Source organism: Odocoileus virginianus, chromosome 10 (assembly GCF_023699985.2).
Source record: "Odocoileus virginianus isolate 20LAN1187 ecotype Illinois chromosome 10, Ovbor_1.2, whole genome shotgun sequence".
NCBI lineage: Eukaryota > Metazoa > Chordata > Mammalia > Artiodactyla > Cervidae > Odocoileus > Odocoileus virginianus.
Genome location: NC_069683.1, coordinates 65,822,194 through 65,842,100, shown reverse-complemented (window position 1 = coordinate 65,842,100; position 19,907 = coordinate 65,822,194). Strand labels below are relative to the sequence as shown.

Below are 19,907 nucleotides of genomic sequence, written 5' to 3'. Positions count from 1 at the left end.
TCACGTCTGACTCTTTGCTACCACACAGACTATAGCCAGCCAGGCTCCTCTGTCCCTGGGATTCTCCAAGCCAGAATACTGGAGTGGGCTGCCATTTCCTTCTTCAGGGGATCTTACGGACCCAGGGATCAAACCCATGTCTCTTGCTTCTCCTGCTTTGGCAGGCAGAGTCTTTACCACTGTGCCAGCTGGGAAGCCCAAAATGACCCATTAGACTTCACTGGGTCTAAGTTGCAACACATGGGATCTAGCTGCTTGACGAGGGATTGAAGCCAGGACTCCTGCATTGGGAGCTTGGAGCTTTAGCCACTGGATCATCAGGCAAGTCCCTTCCCTGATTTTATTCTAGAACAAAAGTTAATCTATTATTACTGCCTATTCTGTGACAACTAAAATGTAAAAGAATTTTTCAGAAAATAGAATAACAGAATTTCAGCCTTAGATTTGTAATGGCTCCCAGCGATATTATAGATTTCCACTTCTAAAGTGGAAGAAAGCAAGGCTCAGAGAGGTGAAAAACACTGCCAAAGGCTTTCAAGTTAGTGTGAGCTTCCATCTGAAGCTTTGCCCACTCCAGGCAAATACTCTCTCTTCCTTCCATTATCCTGCTTTTCCTATTTGACACAATGTAATGGTGCTAAAGCTCTATTAAAATTTACACATGAAGTTCCAAGTTAGTAAATTTAATTAGTGAGCAAATGCTAAATATATGTTTTAATTTTGTTTTCAGAACAAAGGCAGACTCTATCCAGATTTAATTTTCCTTATATCTTTCATATTTCAGTCAGCCAAAATAAATGAAGTGTTACTATGAAATATGTTACAGCAACAGCTTCAGTGTCTTTGAAAATGTGCATATTTTCTATCTAACTAGAAAGAGGAATCTCTAAAGGCAAACCGTTTCAAGTTTAAGGAAACAGGGTAAACAACCAATGGTGGCTACTACAATTTCAAAGCAAATGTTGACAAGGAATGTATAAATTTGGATTTCTCAAAGGGAGCACTGGTGTTACCATGCAAATCATGTTCACAAACCTCTACAGTTCATCTCATGTGACCTTTTGGGCCATGTGCATAACAAGTGATACATTACATACAATAGTATAAAACAGTAGCAAAATATTATTAAAAACATTCCTGATAAGATGATACAGGGTAGTGACTAAACACATTAGTTTTGGAGTCATACAGACCTGGGTTCAAACCCCAGTCCTGTCACTTACTACACTTAAGTAGCTTACTTAAGTAACTTAGTAAGTTACTATAGTTAACAAAAGTTACAACTATTGTCCCGAGCTGGGTTGAATTCAACATGTTACTTAGCCTCTGAGCCTCAGTTTCCTAACAGTAAATTGCAACTTGAGATTCCTACCTCACATTTAATTGTAAGAGTTAATATAAGTAATATGGAGACTGGCTATATTATCTGAAAACACATTACAAATTTGAGACGCTAAGTGCATGAATGGGCTTCCCCAGTGGCTCAAAGATAAAGGATCCATCTGCCAATGTAGGAGATGCAGGTTCGATTCCCAGGTCAGGAAGATTCCCTGGAAAAGAAAATGGCAACCCACTTCAGTATTCTTGCCTGGGAAATGTCATGGACAGAGGAGTCTGGTAGGCTACAGTCCCTGGGGTCACACAGAGTTGGACAGAACTTAGTGACAAAACAACAAGTGCGTGAATATCTCACCAGGACACTTGTAGCTGTTTGGTGTTACTTGACTCTTCACTTCCTTGGTCATTCTTATACTAGGGTAAATTTTCTACTTCTGCTTCAAAATTTGCCTCTATGTCACAAAATACAAAGGAGCTGGTACTGAAAAACTACATTTTACATGAATCAGACACTACCTTTGTATTTCAATATTCAAAAAAAGTTATTTATTTACCCCTATGAATGCCCAGTATCAGAAAAGACTGATGATTCTCTTGATCTATTTAAGTCACACATGTGGACGCAAAGGAATAAAAGGGTCAGTTTATAAAAGCAGTAATTGTTTGGAAGGTCAAATCTGTGCTGTCTCTGGTGGAACATTAGCTCAGTTTGCTGTCAAGTTTAGGGACTGTAAGGCATTGTATTTATTTTCAGGGCCAACTGAAATTCTGAGCTTGAAGAAAGACTATGTGGAAAAACTAACTTTGGGGAGTTAGTTCTGTCCAGCTTCCTCTCAGAAAATGCATTTTTGTATTAAACCTGAACAAACCAAAGATTTTGATGTAGAAAGCTGAGTTGGCACTCTAGCACTACCAGCTATTGACTATAACCATGAATAACGTCATAGTTTTTCTTCAATTCAAGCACAGAATTTCAGTTGGCCCTGCAAGTAAATGCAATGTCTTACAGTCTATAAAATGGGTATACTGCTCAGGTCCTGCCTACCTGGTAGTTTTTTTTCCTGTTAAATGGTAGCTTTAATGATACAAAATTCTATTATTTTCTGTTGACTAATCATGATACAATGGTATTAAGTGAACAATAGTTACATAATCACAATAGTAAAAGATGCTTATCAGTTTCACTACCTAGTAGTTTTATATGACTGAAGTGACTTAGCAGCAGTTTTATATTGAGATTGAACAAGGTTATGCATATGATGGCAGTTTGCTATAGACAAACCAAGGATTTAATGATTGGCAGCAATGGGTTTAATTCTCAATTACAACCTATGCAATTTTTTCAGGAAGTTCCTTAATTTTTCTGAGCTTCAATTTCTCTTTCCTTACAATGGGGATTATAATGTCTGTTAATCAAGATTGTTGTGAGGATTTGATGATACCATGTGTGAAAAGCTTTCAACAAAAAATCCTTTCTGATACTTCTTTATCGTACAATGTTTTGTGTATGATGTTAGTAACAAATATTTATTGGAGTATTTATTTAAATTCATTTGATATAAATTTAAATTTTTGTCAGTTAAAATGGAAAATGATCTAAATTTCAAACCAAAGAAAAATGGTTAAATGTCCATACATTCACAGAATAGACTACATAACAGGCATGACTAATATTGTTATTATCATGGAAAGATGTTTGCCATATATCAGTGGGGCATGAAAAACATAAAGCAAAGTATTAATATATGGAATGATCAATTTTTGTCAATAAAACTTTTTTGGAAAAATATATCTAAAAAGTTTAGTGGATCTATGGGTGAGTTTTGTTTTATGGGTTTTTTATTTTCTCTTTTGGTATATCTGTATTTTCTAATAATACAATAATGTCACATTCAGTTACCAAAGTAAAATATTAAAATGTTAAATGAAAATAAGGATGATAAAACTGACCTCCTTCAGCTGAACATATGACAACAATTTGACTGAAGGGTCCATCCCCTTTATTGTTATAAACTCCAACCTTCACTTCAAAGGGAGTAAGAGGAGGGACGCTTTCATCTCGATAGATGAATTTGGAAGCTTCAGAGGATGTCACCATTTTTTCCTTCCAGCCACGTGTTCCATTGGGCCTGAAAGCCACAATATAGCCAAAGCCTTCCCCATTCTGAAACTCTTCAGATACTGGCTAGAGAAGAAAAATGCATTTAATTATCAGCAAAATAACTGGTTAAAAAGACCTATTTATTCCAATCTTTAAATTTTTATATTATAGATAGCTAGAACAAAAGAAATTCTCCAAACTTTCTAGTACATTGAAAGCCAACATAACATAATCATTTGGCAGTTGTTGGAAATTTAAAAGGCTTTAAAGGTAAAAGATAAAAAAATGGTATCAGTTGATATTTAAGAAAATTATCAAGAGTACTGAAACTCCTGAAGTGAGACAAATTTACTCCACTTAGTCATGTATATGAAACAAAGGTCCTTGAATTCCACACTAGAATTTAACATGTTGGTGAAAACTGTCATATGGTCTGGTGGTTGGGAAAATCTTGTCCCTGGTAATGCTCTGCAGAGGTCTTTGCTTAGAAAATTTTGGAGAAATTAATGTAAGACCTTTATTGTTTTTCTTTCTTTAGTATTTTTCTTAAATACTTTTGTGCTTTACTAACATGAAAAATTAGAATAATTAGAATACAGTATATGCTCAAAAAGTTTGTACTACATGCCTTATATTTAAATTCTTTAATTTTTATTTTTTTGGTCACATGGCATCATATACCAAATCATAGTTCCCCAACCCATATCCTCTGCAGTGGAAGACTAGAGCACTAACCGCAGGACTGCCAGAGAATTCCCACATTTAAATTTGTTAAATGGGCATCAATTGCATACCATAGAAAATAGTAATTGAGATTAACTAGTTAGTCAATGGAGCAGTTTCAGCCATTTCTAGGACAGTGTTTGACAAATAGATATCCAATAGATGGTGGCTTAGCAGTAAAGAATCGACCATCAGTGCAGGAGTCTCAAGAGCTGCAGGTTTGATCCCTGGGTTGGGAAGATCCCCCGGAGGAGGGCATGGTTACCCATTCTAGTATTCTTGCCTGTAGAATCCCATGGACAGAGGAGCCTGGAAAGCTACTCTCCATAGGGTTGCAAAGAGTTGGACATGACTCAAGCAATTTAACACACACAAATATTTGTTAGTTTTTTTAAAAAAAATTTGATTTGAGGAAAAACTGTGTGTTGAATGGAGAAAAAGAGACAAAGTCTATCATTCCAAAGTACTATATACTAAATGTTTATATCCTCTTCCCTACCCCTGCCAATTTATGTGATAATTCCTAACCACTGCCCCCACCCACCCCATGTGATTGTATTAGGAGATGGATTTTTGATAGGTGATTTAGTTATCAGGATGGAGTACTCATGAGTCAGATTAGTGCCCTAATAAGAGAGACTCTAGAGAGCTCTTTCTGCCCCTCTGCCAGATGAGGACACAGTGAGAAGATGGTGCTGTAAGCACCAGAAAGTAGGCCCTCACTAGACCTGAACCCCCCTGTGCCTTCTAGAAGTGGGCTTCCAGCATCCAAAACTGTGAGAAATAAATTTCTGTTGCTTCCAAGCCACCCAGTCTACAGCATTTTTGTTACAGTAGCCCATGAGTAAGACACATAACTGACAGGGAAGGCAATTCCATTTCGAGAGATACGGTCTCAGTGAAGGTCAGGAATTGGGAAGTTAATACCTCCGCAGAAATCAAAAACAAGACATAAAGTTTTATTGAAGAAGAGATTGAACAGAGGAACAGGTCAGAGGATGTGTTTTTCTCTACATTTTTGTATACTCTTTCATTGTTCTTTGAGTTGGTCAGGGATCAGTTCAGCTTTCTCCAATAGGCACTTCCATCTCCACTTTCTAAGGCATTGATCTATGATCTACAAAGCTATATTTGATAATAGAGTAAGTTAACCTCAGAGAAGGAAAGTAGCTTTATGTAAAATAGATGTACCTCTCACAGGCTTTCACCCCCACTGCTTTACTTTGACAGAAGCAATTTTGGAGGTCAGATGGTGAGGGATGCAAAAGAACAAGGATTTTGTTATAAAAATCCAAATTCTACTGTTTCTCAGGAAAGGAATCAAACTGTGTATCGGTTTCATCATTTAGAAAGCATGGAAAATTATCAGCACTAGTAGAATTATTGTATGGGATAAATGAGATAACCCAGGCTCTATCCAGAAAACCCTCAGTGATTTTAGCTCACGAAATGTCAACTGTGAAGCAATCAAACATTAAACTAAGCCAAACAAACCTCTGAACTAATTTGAGAGAGGACATGTTTTAATTATTCAAACTTTATTCTAAGAGAGCCCATATGACAGGATGGGACTTTAGACTTGGTATGAAAGGTTCACGTTGGAAATACTCATGTGAGTAATGTATGCTCAAAGTGTTTTGTAACCTCATTTGTAATCTCAAACAAAAATTACAGTTACTCTGTACCAGGTACTCATACCCTATGTGTAGCTTTATATTCTAAGGAATCAACATGTCCTGACCTCTGAGTGGGCTTTCTTACCTCCCAGGCGATGACCAATTCGTGCCTTCTTCCACTTCTTCCACTTACATTGGTAGGTGCTGTCTTTGGAACTGTGGTTAAAAATGGGCCATGAGTGAGGACAATGCAGACTTTAAGTGTCCCTACAATAAGAATGCATCATAATTCTACCTGGTTGGGTAACATTTCCAAATAAACAGATCAAGATTTGTTTGAAGTCAGGATGGTCTTATTCAATATTAAAACAAAATGTTTGTGATGGATACCCTGCTTTTAAATCTCTGTGAGAGAGTTTGGCATATATTTTTCATGGCTATATACTGCATCTCCAAACTAATTATTCTCTTGTAAATGTTCTGTGGTTTATAAGGTCCAAATCATAATTAACACTATAGTCAAGGACATCTACTAATGACTACTTAAGCTTCATGCTGCACAATTTTTTCCTTTCTAATCATGTGAATCTTCTGTGATCAGGGCTTGCAGAGCCCCTGGAAATAGCCTTAGGGCTTTACTAGAACTCCCAGGAAGCTCCAGTTTAAAGAATTTTTTCCACCAGCCAAAAACTAGTCTTTCTTCTTCTTCTTCTTCTTTTTTTTCATGGAAAATGACAATTATAGTTTATTTTGAAGGGCAAATGTAATTCCTTTTCTTCTTTAATATTTTTATGGGAGGGGAGACCTGGGTTTGAACCCTGGGTTGGGAAGATCCCCTGGAGGAGGGCATGGCAACCCACTCCAGTATTCTTGCCTGGAGAATTCCATGGACAGAGGAACCTGGCAGACTACAGTCTATGGGGTCACAAAGAGTTGGACATGACTGAGTGACTGAGCACATGTAGCTTATTTACAATATTCTGTCAGTTTCAGGTGTATTGCAAAGTGAATCTGTTATACATAAACATATATCCAGTCTTTTTATGATTCTTTCACCATTACAGGGTAATGAGTAGAGCACCTGTGCTATATAGCAGGTCCTTATAAAGAAATCTTAGCAACAGCTCCATGGAGTGAGAACCTATTTAAATGATTACAAAAAAAAAAAAAAACTATCAAGAATGAGACTCTCTGCAAACTGAAAAATATATAGATACTTGGTGAAACTTTTACAAATGTGTAATTATTAAAAGAATAAATGTGTCAAAGAAATAAATTTCCCCTTCACTGCACCAAGCCACAAAATATGTTTGTAGTTGAAAGGGAATATTTTCAAAGGAATAACTGTTAAATGAAGAAAACTATTAAAAGAAAGCCTTTTTCCAGGCTATAAGACTGCATTAGCAATTTTACACTTCAGTGTTACCTTTATATCTCAGCATATAGTTTTTAAATGATCTTGATATACTCATAAACAATAAATTAACTTTCATATCTTCCCTACTTGGATGAAAGGCTTTTAATTACTGGCAGATATTCACACAACATTTTATATACTAGAAAAACTGATGCAGAATTTGTATACTACTAGAAAGGAAAAACAATTCTCCCTGGACCATGGAGGTGGGAAAGAGCACTATCATTGTTTCTGTTGAATTAAATGACCTTTAGTCACCAGGGTCCCAATTTTATTTCCTAGGCCATGTTCTCCATGAATGTCAGTTCTTGTCTTGTTCATGTAGAAGGATATATACAGAAGCAGTGACCAATCTTTCTTCTTTTACAGTTACATACATGTCAATAATTATTCACATGTGGAGTTCATTCTCATGTACTCCCTCAGAATTATATGGAACTGGATACCCCTTTGTCTCTCAGTCAGGAAATTACAAGTGATTCAACTAAGAAAAATGATGGCGTTAGAGCAATAACAATGAATACATCCTGATTTATATGAAGAACAGGCAGATGACTTGAGTTTTTTACTAATAGTCAAAAGTTATTGCTGCATGTAACAACTTATGACATGGCAGTGTGCCGTGACACCAGGTCTCCAAGTCACTGTTACACAGCACTAATTCAAAATTCTTTTTTTTCTGGTGTATGATATGGATAAGGCACACAGGAGGAGAATTGGTTTAACTGTATGTGTAAAAGGGCAGGGATACACAATTCCAAATATACATCGGTGGCTAATGTCAAAGTTCTAAACACTGTGACCATCAATGCATGGTCAAATAAACTGCATAAACAAGTTAATTTGTTGATATTGTGCCACGAAGGCTTCTCTTAGTACCATTTGTTTATAAAAAATAAAAAGTTATCCACACACAAATATGTTTCACATTCATTTCTGACAATTAATAGCTAAATAATATTCAACTAATAGCTACCAGAGCTACCTACTTCACCTATTATTTTGGAATTACTTATTTATACCCTAAATTTAGGATCTTGAAAAATTTTTTTTGAAGATACTCTCCCCATAAGCATGGATGTTATGGAAAGACTAGGCACTGAAAGTCCTTTTCTGTTTTATTCAGCCCTCAAACATCATCTAAAAAGAGAATGCTTGGAATCTCTAGCTTAGGATTTGAGAGTAGGCTGTAGGCTCTTTTGTGAATATTTCTTGAAGTTCATTAAAGAAGCATGAATTGGATGAAATACAAGTGATGATATGATGTCAAAACTTTCTTCTGGAGCTTTGGTAGTATTGTCCCAGAGTCTATTAATGTTTTTGTTTTTTAGAAAACATATTGAGAGTTTTCAAAGATTTTAACTTTTTGAGTGAAAAATTAAAAGAAACTAATGAAAAGTGTGGTGAAAATTTCCACTTTGAGGAACCAAGAAAGCAAAATTTAATTTGTTTTTGTATGGGAAACTTCTCTGTCAAATTATCCATAATTGACCTAGATTTTGTAAAATTTCTTTTATCATATAGAATTAGTTTTTGAAGTCTTCCTACTGCTATCAGTTTCTTTTAAGGTAGTAAAATGAAAGTCACTCAGTAGTGTCTGTCTCTTTGCCTGCCAGGCTCCTCTGTCCATGGAATTCTCCAGGCAAGAATACTGGAGTGGGTAACTATTCACGTCTCCAGGGGATCTTCCCAACCCAGGGATCAAAGCCAGGTCTCCCACCTTGTAGTTGGATTCTTTACCATCTCAGCTACCAGAGAAACCCATATTCAGCTTCATGTAAAGTAAGTTTATCCAATTCTAATGTATAATGAGAGTGAAAGTCACTCAGTCGTGTCCAACTATTTGTGACCCCATAGACTATACAGTCCATGGAATTCTCCAGGCCAGAATACTGGAGTGGGTAGCCGTTCCCTTCTCCAGGGGATCTTGTACCCAGGTCTCCCACATTGCAGGTGGATTCTTTACCAGCTGAGCCACAAGAGAAGCTGTTTAATGTATAACAAATGATATAAAAGAGGCATTATGGAGCATTGTATTTTAATAGTTTATGTATAAGTATATGTTCTAAATTATGTATAAATGTATAAGTTAGTGTATAAGCACTAACTGTTCTTTCTACAACAGGCTTGCTAGATATAATAGGAAATAGTAACAGAATATAGTAACTGAAATGGTAACAGAAAACTTGAGGCTTTAAAAGACAGGGAAATAACCTAAATGTCCATTGATCAATGAATGGATAAAAAAAATATATAGTGTATTATATTACAATGAAATGCTATTCAGCCATACAAAGAAAGTAACCCGACCATTTGAGACAACATGGATGGACATGGAAAGCATTGCATTAGGTGAAATAAGCTGAACAGGGAATGACAAATATTATATGATCTCACTTACACGTGGAATCTTAAAAAGAATGGAACTGGTAAGAACAGAGAACGAATTGGTGATCACAAGAGGTGAGGATAGGGGTTGAAGAAATGGGCAAATGTGGTACAAAGGTACAAACTTCCAGATACAAGATAAATAAGTTCTGGGAAGACATGGTGACTATAGTTAACAGTACTGTTATCATATATTTGAATATTGCTGAGAGCATATCTTAAAAGTTCTCATCATAAGGAAAAACAACTGTGTGAGGTTATTAATATTAACTAAATTTATTATGATAATCATCTTGTAATATACAAATATATAAAATCATTATGGTGTTCACTTTTAATATAGTGTTATATATCAATAATATCCCAATAAAACTGGAAAAACAAACAAAAAGAAAACCTAAGGCTTTACTAGATATAACTCAGGCAGTGTGTTCTGCTGTCAGGATCACAGTGTTTGAAATGAGCACTCTGATTCTAATCAGCTTAAATTTCCTAATTACATGCAGATGATCAGTGGAACCCATGCTCATTCATTTCTTTTTCAAGTTGATGGCACACAGTTATTATCTCTGCAGTCAACACTTTGGAGTCCACTGATTTTAATTATATCCTTTATTTATGAAACAACATGCTTATGATATGTAGAGATATGCCTTAATCTTTCAGAGTCCTTCTGTTGTAAAAGTTCCATAATTCTTATTAGAAGCAAAAAATTAATATGATCAAACATGTAATAAATGCTTTCATTGAGTTCAGAGAAATACACATTTACTTAAAACCAAATATACTTAAATATAATCAAATTCTGATTTAGATGTACACAGCTAGATTCCTCTCTCCCCCCGTTGGCTACTGATAAATGCCATGAGATTATTAGTTCAGAAAATCAAGCTTACATGCACGATTGATGGGTTCACTCTGGGCTTCCCTGGTCACTCAAATGTTAAAGAATTTGCCTGCATTGCAGGAGACCCGGGGATTTGATCCCTGGGTTGGGAAGATTCCCTGGAGGAGGGCATGGCAACCCATTCTAGCATTCTTGCCTGGAAAACCCCATGGACTGAGGAGCCTGGTGGCTAAGGTCCATGGGGTCACAAAGAGGCAGACACTGCTGAGGGGCTAACACTTTCACTTTCACTGATTTTTCTGAATTTCTTTTTGAACATTACTCTTCCATGACTGAATAATGTGATTAACACTTTTCCAACAATCTGTAAATGCCTAGCTGTTTTAGTGTTTTGTCTGGCGTGTTAAAATGTAGACTTTTGTCCCTTTTCATTTTATATGTTCAGCTGCAAGTGCTCAGAGCAACCAAAATATATTATACTACCTTAGTTTAAGCATGCGGGAAGTTAAGTTTGCGCTTCAAAGAGCTCTTCCTAAGTGTAGTAGTCTGAACAAAGTCTGTCACACTAAAAATATGCTTTAATTAAAATTCAACTAATAAAAGAATACAGGATGAAATCATCTACCAATCTGTCTTTTTTTCCCTGAAAAATTTCCAAATCTACTATAGTAGATGTTTACATGACTCATTAAATAATACAGCTTTGCTAGAGGTCTGAGAGAAGTCACAAAATTAGGAGTATAATCCAGCAACTGCTTTGGACAGAAATGTGCAGAAGAAAGGAAGAAAGGAATAGAGGTTACTTACACGGTGAGGGTGAGGTCAGGAGAGAAATCAAGCAACAACAACAAAAGTTCCTACCTGAATTGAAGTATATAACATACAAGTATTTCAGTTAACTGATTACCACTTAAGCCCACTTTATTAGAAGAGTCAGAGTTTCCAATAATAATAATAATCAGTGGTGTTTCCTAAGGAGTTCAAATAATGCTGTTATTCCTATCAATAGTGTAGATAAAATGGTACATGTAAGTAGTAATAAAGTGTTCTTCTGGGACCAAGAAAGATCATAAAACCTAATAACAGTGTTACCGTTCTAGCTGGTTGGTTGAAATACTTCTTAACCTCTTTGTCCTTCAGTTTCCTCATGGAGATAATAATAGTACTTACTTTTTAAGGTTTTCAGAATTATATATCACAGTACCTAGAAATGTAATTTATAAATTTAACTTCTATGCAGAGTTTATATCATGCAAAATGCCAGGCTGGATGAGTCACAAGCTGAAATCAAGACTGCAGGGAGAAATAGCAACAATCTCAGAATGCAGATGATACGACTCTAATGGCAGAAAGTGAAGAGGAACTAAAGAGCTTCTTGGTGAGAGTGAAAGAGGAGAGTTAAAAAGCTGGCTTAACACTCAACATTCAAAAAGCTAAGATCATGGCATCCAGTCCAATTACTCCATAGAAAATAGAGGGTGAAAAAGTGGAAACAGTGACAGATTTTATTTTCTTGGGCTTCTAAATTACTGCAGATGGTGACTGCAGCCATGAAATCAAAAGACGCTCCTTGGAAGAAAAGCTATGACAAATGTAGACAGTGTATTAAAAATCAAAAACATCACTTTGTTGACAAAGGTTCTTATAATCAAAGCTATGGTTTTTCCAGTAGTAATGTATGGATGTGAGAGTTGGACCACAAAGAAGAATACATGCCAAAGAACAGATGCTTTTGAATTGCAGTGCTGGAGAAGACTCTTGTGAGTCCCTTGGATAGCAAGAAGATCAAACCAGTAAATCCTAAAGGAAGTCAACCATGAATATTCATTGTAAGGGCTGATACTGAAGCTGAAGCTCCAATACTTTGGCCACCTGATACAAAGAGCTGACTCAGTGGAAAAGACCCTGATGCTGGGAAAGATTGAAAACAAAAGTAAAAGGGGCGGCAGAGGATGAAATGGTTAGATGAACTACCCAGGTCGGTAGATGCCCAATATGCTACTGGAGATCAGTGGAGAAATAACTCTAGAAAGAATGAAGGGATGGAGCCAAAGCAAAAGCAACACCCAGTTGTGGATGTGACTGGTGATAGAAGCAAGGTCTGATGCTATAAAGAGCCATATTGTATAGGAACCTGGAATGTTAGGTCCATGAATCAAGGCAAGTTGGAAGTGGTCAAACAGGAGACGGCAAGAGTGAATGTAGACATTCTAGGAATCAGCAAACTAAGATGGACTGGAATGGGTGAATTTAACTCAGATGACCATTATATCTACTACTGTAGGCAGGAATCTCTTAGAAGAAATGGAGTAGCCATCATAGTCAACAAAAGAGTCTGAAATGCAGTACTTGTATGCAATCTCAAAAACAACAGACTGATCTCTGTTCATTTCCAAGGCAAACCATTCACCATCACAATAAGCCAAGTCTATGCCCCAACCAGTAATGCTAAAGAAGCTGAAGTTGAATGGTTCTATGAAGACTTATAAGACCTTTTAGAACCAACACCCAAAACAGACGTCCTTTTCATTATAGGGACTGGAATGTGAAAGTAGGAAGTCAAGAAATACCTGTGTGAGGCTGCTAGGGCTAATGCCATGACAGGCAGCCTAGATTAGGAGTAGGCCTGGTTTTTTGGGGTAACATGATTATCAGGCCACCTGGAGCCAGCCAATCAACATGCACCTAGTAAGAAAGAGGGAACATATCAGGGGAAAGCTGAAAAGCCTGCGAACGCCCAAGTTTGAAAAAAAGCCCACAAAGGTTTGGGCCAATAAGATTGCTTTGCAAACATGTAACCAATCTGCTTAAGCCAGCTACCAACTGCTTATGCACACTCTATAAATTTGGGTAACAGCGTGGGCTCAGGGCTCTCTGACCCCGCGCCACTATGCAGCAGGAGCCTTGACTCGAGTCAGCAATAAACTTCCCTTTTTGCGAATTGCATTGTCTTGGAAGCCTTCTCTCTTCCCGCTTGGGGATTTGGACATCAGGCACAACACCTGGAGTAACAGGCAAATTTGGCCTTGGAGTAAGCAGGACAAAGGCTAATAGAGCTTTGCCAAGAGAATGCACTGGTCATAGCAAACACCCTCTTCCAACAACACAAGAGAAGATAACTTGGGAATCATCATTTTGGGCTTAAGATTAGAATTCCAGGTCTGCCACTTACTGACTAGGTAACTTTATGCAAGTTTTTAAGACTCTCCTATTTTGTTTTCTCATCTGTAAGATGGGACTAAACCTTCCTGCTTTACAGAGTTGATATAAGAATTAGATACTATAATGCAGAGCACGTGCTCAGCGTTAGACTTGGAACATGCTTCATGATTTTTGACTGGCATATAGCATGATAGGGACTAGGGAGACAGGAGAAATCTAACTTGAGTGTTTCACATTTACCCCTGGGCCGATAACCTCTCGGTGCCCTTTTGTCTTTCATATTCATATCTCCAGTGGTCCTCCCTCACCTTGCTATTAATCAGAAATGGACATGCCTAGCAATTACTCATTTCATTTAAAAAGGCATTTGTTAAAATCACCATCTCTGTTTGCAAAGTGCCTCTGAAACTGAAGATATATTTCTTGAAAACATTTTGTAGAAAAGATTTTCCTAAACCAAAGTGGTTTAATAATTTAAAAACACTCTGCTGTACTATTAGCTTCACTTTTCCTGAATATTGAGATTTTTGGCCTTAGAGGTCTGTTGCTTGCTCTTAATATGATCTTTGTCTTCTCCTAGTGTTACTGAGAACCACTTCTTTTATTTAAAATAATTAAATTACTCAGTTGAAGAAAGCTATAATGTTCACTTAATAGTATTTTCTTTGAGATTTGCCCAATTATTTCAGCTGAATGCTTATGTCTTTTTTTTAATATCATATTTTTTTTTAGAAACTTAGACTGGAGAGACCTTTAAAACCCTCACAGCTTTATGCCTTTTCTCTGTACACTCCAGTGTCTGACAATAGTATGTAGATTTTTTAATTGCCCCTATAAATAATTCCACCTGAGTCCCATTTGGTCTGGCCTTCAAAACCACATTAAATGCCATTTAAAAGGCCAACCCACATGCCCCTGAGAAAACTAATTCAGCTCCATCTTACAATAGTATTTTATTGTGTTCATTCCATAACTTTTGAACTCAGTGAAACTTCCTAAGTAATTATCACGGACAAGAACTGCGAAAATAAGAATATGAACAAAGCAAGATCCTATCAGCAGTAGAAAGATAATGTACAGGGAAAGAAATTGTACTAGGAAGCTTAATGAGTCTGTTCTGGACTTGGGATGAGACACATGTAACCTCGGATGCAAAAGCGAGGTTGCCTAGCTAAAACCACAGAACTATTAGGAAATGGAGAAAACCAGTTTTCCGACCCTTCCCCATTACTCTCCTCTAGCCATCTTTATGAGATTATTTAGCACAAGGAATATGTTGGAAGAGGCTGTCAGCTTAGCAGATGGATGTGGCATCTCCCTCCAGCCTCAGCTGTCACTAGGAGCGAAGTGGGAGCGTCAATTCTCCCCTCGAGCTAAGTAATATAAGAAGCAAAACAGCTGCGGCAGAGTACAGATGCTTACTTCTCACATCCTAGCTGGATGCTGTTGAGCTTCAGAATTTTGCAAGATGATCCAGTCCCACACTATGCCTCTAGAGCAGAGACCAAAATGGTTTTTGAAGATATACTGTACTTCTAAAGCTTGGGAGGTCAGCAATGTAAAATAATATTGTGGGCAAAGCAGACACTACAGAAGGTAGGTTTGAATAGGCTTGCTGGGATCAGAGCTGATAAAGCTGCCTGCTAGTAGTAGATAGGATACTCTCCAAAGAACCCAAAGTACTCATGAGAGAAAGGAACAGGATGTGGACAATTGCCACCTCATGGGGCACTCAATATTTGCTTGAGAACCACAAATTGCAACACCTGAAGTAGATTTCCACCTTCTTCTTTTCTGACCTGGGAAGTTGGAATAGAATATGGAAGGTCAGAGGGGAAGCAGAAAGAAGCAAGAAAAGAGAAATCGTAATCTTTAGTCAAGCCTGCACTAGGATAGAGGGATAGAAGCATAGAACTGGATATGAGATGCAAGTTTTTAATAAGTTAAAATGGAATTCTTTAATACCTGAAAAATGAGACTGTCCTAATACCTAAAAAAAAACTTTAGATAAATTAAGAGTTGGGCCTGAAGCCAGACTTGAGATGGAGCATACTGGAGAACAATGGTGGGAGAAGAATAAAACTTATTAATATGTTTAAACTCTACAGAATTCAGCATGTTTAATAAACCAGTTACCTAGCTGTAACATGATATAGTACAGAAACTGCTAAGGCTAGAAAATATATTCATCTGATTGCTTACTTGATACTCATTTATCTGGTTGAGCATTAGCCTCTCAAATATAAGTGTATATTTTATTTGGCCAAAAATTGTTATTTAGTTGCTCAGTTGTGTCCGACTCTTTGTGACCCCCTGGACTGTAGCCCGCCAGGCTCCTCTGTCCATGGGATTCTCCAGGCAAGAATATTGGAGTGGGTTGCCATTTCCTTCTCCAGGGATCTTCCAAACCCAAGAATCAAACCCTCGTCTCCTGCATTGGCAGGTGGATTCTGTACCATTGCTTTGGCCAAAAAATATATGTGACATTTTCCAAATTAACATCCAAAGAGAATGACAGGACAGAATATAATGCAGTGAGAAACTGGAAAGTTATTGAATTTGCAACAGTTTGCTTAAGCAAGTTGTTCCACTTCATTTTGCTATAAACTGCCCCCTGCCTTCAAGCTTTCCCTGGCTAGTCAAAAAAGCAGCCAGGAGAGGCCTTCCATGCAGGTGAGGAAGGGCTTGCAGCCAAGAAGCACCGCCTACTGTGCACGACACTGTGAAAGTCTCTCTTCACTCCCTGACCACTCAGCTGGGCTGAGGGCCCAGGCTAGATGGTGCACAGTCTACTGTGGAGACTTCTCAACAGGATGGCGTCTTAAAGAAGCCCACTACAAGCCAAGGACTAGATGACTCTTACTATGTTGACAAACAGATATTTAATCTGAAAATTTTTCTCTATATGAAAATGGCAACTCATGCATGATCACTATTGTTTAAATTTCTACTTAATAAAGTAATAATATTTAAATTCATGATAAAAAATTAATAGTAATGACAAGCTAGTATTAAGCACTTACCATGTGTGCCAAGCTCTTCACCTGCATTATCTTATTTAATACAATAGTCGAAGGGAGTAGATTGCTATATTATTTCTATTTTACAAGTGAGAAGATTGAGCCTTGAACAGGGCATACAGCTTACCTATGTTTATTGCTAGTAAGTGGCAGAGAAGAACATTAATCCAGATTTAACTAACTCTGAACCTGAAACTCTTAATTATAGGTATTAGGCAGTATCTTATTTTATTTCTTTCTCTATCAATTCATTACAATTTGAAATAAAAAAGCAAGTATTGAGATTTATATCAAGAGCTTTGATAATAGAAATTTTATACAACAGAGAAAACCAAATCTTTCTAAGTTGTAGGTTACATAGTGAACGCAATCTTCTCTCCTTTTCATCTATCTTTCAACAATTGCTGTTATAAATATGTAACTTATGGAATACTAAGATTAAATTAAATAAGAGAATTGTTCAATTAAATGAGATTTGCTGTTGCTAAATTCATATTTACATATTTTGCTATTTCTATGACAATGTATATTTCAAATTCATTTCTTAAAGTATGATTTTTCTCTCTTGATTATTATCTTTTTAAATGGTATAAAAAGATTCCCACTATTCAATACAAACTTAACATAGTAAAGATTGTAATACATTTCCAAAATTAAACACAGTTATATCTACCCCTTTCTCTCTCTCTGTCCCTAACTTACTAAAACTTGTAAGAAAATTGAACTATAAATAAATAAATATAAACATACATTAAAGTGTACATATATACAGGTATCCCTTGCTTTTCACAAGTTTTCTTTACAGTACTTTGCTTTATCTACGTTAGTAACTGCTTCACTAACTGAAAGAAATCTGAAGAGATTTTCACTTCTATGAAAAAAGGTGAAAAATGAAAACTGAAGTGAAAATTTCAAAGAAATTGAGCACTAAATGAAATGAAAATTCTTCACTTGATGGTATTTTGACTTACAAAATTTTCATAGGAATACCTTTCTTTTGTATAGCTGGGGAAACCTGTAGTTGTATGACTATTTTGACATCCTAATTATAATAAGCTGACTAAACCAATTTATCTTATATTCATTGATTACTAAGAGTATTTTGATGACTGTAAAATTCAAAACATAGCCTATAGGATATTGCAAAGAAAATTTAACCTTTTGGGACATGTGGACAAGAAACAATCTAAGGTAAAATAACTTTACTAAAAGTGCTTCGGGTTTAGAATATTCTAGTAAAGAGGAGAATTTAAAGGGACATAAAGCTTTCAACTCAATATCCTGAGTGTGAGACCTTTTCTCTTCCAAGCAGCTCCATTGCTTTTCAAAGATTACTTGGTCCATTAGAACAGCATCATCTTTTAAAATACAGGACATGTACTTAATAGAGGCAGAGTGCATCACTTGAGAGGATGTCTCAGGATGTTGGTGTCCCTTTTAATCTGTGCTGCCTGACAAAACAGGGACAAAACTCAACACTTGTTTCAACACCATTAGTAGCTCTAGCCTTGTGTGTTACCATAGCACAAGAAGCATAAAGTGCACGGTACAACCTTCCTCAACTCATTTTCAAAAGAATATTTCATGCATTTTCATGCTATTTCTCTTCTCTTCCATAAGACTTTAATGGACTGGAGTATGTCGTGTATATAGAACTCATGATAAAATGGAGAGACAGGCACTATGTGATGGAAGTAGCAGCAGAAATAGATGAGGGGCAAGGCTTTTAAAAGTGCATCATCTGAATACGATTTAGCTTGAAATGTGACAATGTTTTTGTTAAAGTACTTTTTAATAGCACAAAGAGGTTTATACTATTGAAAATCTAAAAGGATTAGTCATCCCAAATGGATTATTTATTTTTGAAATGAATATTTATAGAGAGCATCTGAATTAGGCAGTAATCTTTGCCTTTGTTTAAACACAATTAACAATATGCAAAGTAAGGCAGTGCTTTTTAGAAAATATGTGAGCCTAAGTACTAATGTTGGCAGTCATTTCAATATCTGCACAGTGAGTACATAAAATGAGGAACAACTAACCTGTTATACTCTTAATTAATGAACACCTGTACACAATGAAAGCATGGCTGATTTTATGAATGCATGAAAATCCAACCGAGCAATTAATGTTTAAAATTCACACTATTGAACATGTAGCAAGAAAAAACAACTTGTAATTGGCAAAGCAGCAGAAAGTTGGATTTTTCTGTGAATGAATCTTTTCCAATGTATTAGGCTACTCTATTTTTAATTTTTTTGGTGCTTAATTTTTATATGAAAAGAATTTGAACATCTTTTTAATGATTATTCTCACTTTATGAGAATTATGTAATTCTCACATTATGTAATGATTGTTCTCGCTTTCTGATTCTTTTCTTTCTTTCTGTTTTTAAAGAATGAGACAGTGCATTTTAGTGAAAGAACCAACACTTTTGATAGTTTAATTTTTTTGATCTGCATTCGATTTCTAAGAAGTCACAAATCACATTTTTTGGTCCAATTCAATAATTGTGATACAAAATGTACACAGTTGATTCTTAGTCCTCTATGTACATGTTTCTCTGGCCTAAGTCCTGATGTGGGTAGTAGCATATAAAGGAAAGGAAACTAACAGTCTCTTTTAATCTTTCAACAAAGACATACTACCAGTGCCAGACATTGTTCAAGGTGAACAATAAAACAGAGAACAAAGAAGACAAAATTCTCACCCTTACTGTACTTATATTGTAATGATTGAGATTCACGTTATCATTGAGTGTAAAGACATTAATGTTTCTCCCTCTTGTATCTGTAATCTACCCCCTCTTCATTTCTCTGTTGTTTTAATTATTCTCATCAACATTGTTGATATCTGTGTTTGCCTAAACTCGTCCCTTACCAAATATGTTTTACATACAATTTAATAGGGTCATAAAGGATAAATCTCAATAAGACTTTGTCCAAAGTAATCAAAACTCTATTAACAACTTTTTAATTCTGCTTCTTCCAAGTGATAAACAAGATACCTTAAAATTTGTTTTTAAATAAAGCTGTTAATTTTCCTTATGTGGTCTTTATAAATGTTCTGTCAGAAACACATTATTCTAAAAGACTGGAAGCATGCTGGTGTTTTCTAAGTTGGTCAAGTTAAGGCAAAATTTGCCTTTTCAAAGTATAATTTATACTAGGTCAGATGGTGAAGGCAACATAAAGAATTTTAAGAAAGTGCCTATAATTAGAGATAACTGCTGTCACTGGAGGAAAAAAGGGTGAGCCAATCTATTCTGAATTTTATGGATCTGCTATATTGAATG

General features: G+C 36.2%; 1 protein-coding gene across 2 annotated transcripts in view; it reads right to left on the bottom strand.

The window, feature by feature from the left end:
- Window positions 1-19,907, bottom strand: part of CNTN5 (contactin 5) — a 1,548,293-nt gene that overhangs the window by 61,621 nt on the left and 1,466,765 nt on the right. For both annotated transcript variants that reach the window (XM_020891379.2, XM_070473663.1), the window contains 2 exons: window positions 5,924-5,994; window positions 3,289-3,523 (listed from right to left, as the gene is read on the bottom strand). In XM_020891379.2, the coding sequence (XP_020747038.2) occupies window positions 3,289-3,523; window positions 5,924-5,994 (306 nt within the window). The remainder of the gene's footprint in view (window positions 1-3,288; window positions 3,524-5,923; window positions 5,995-19,907) is intronic.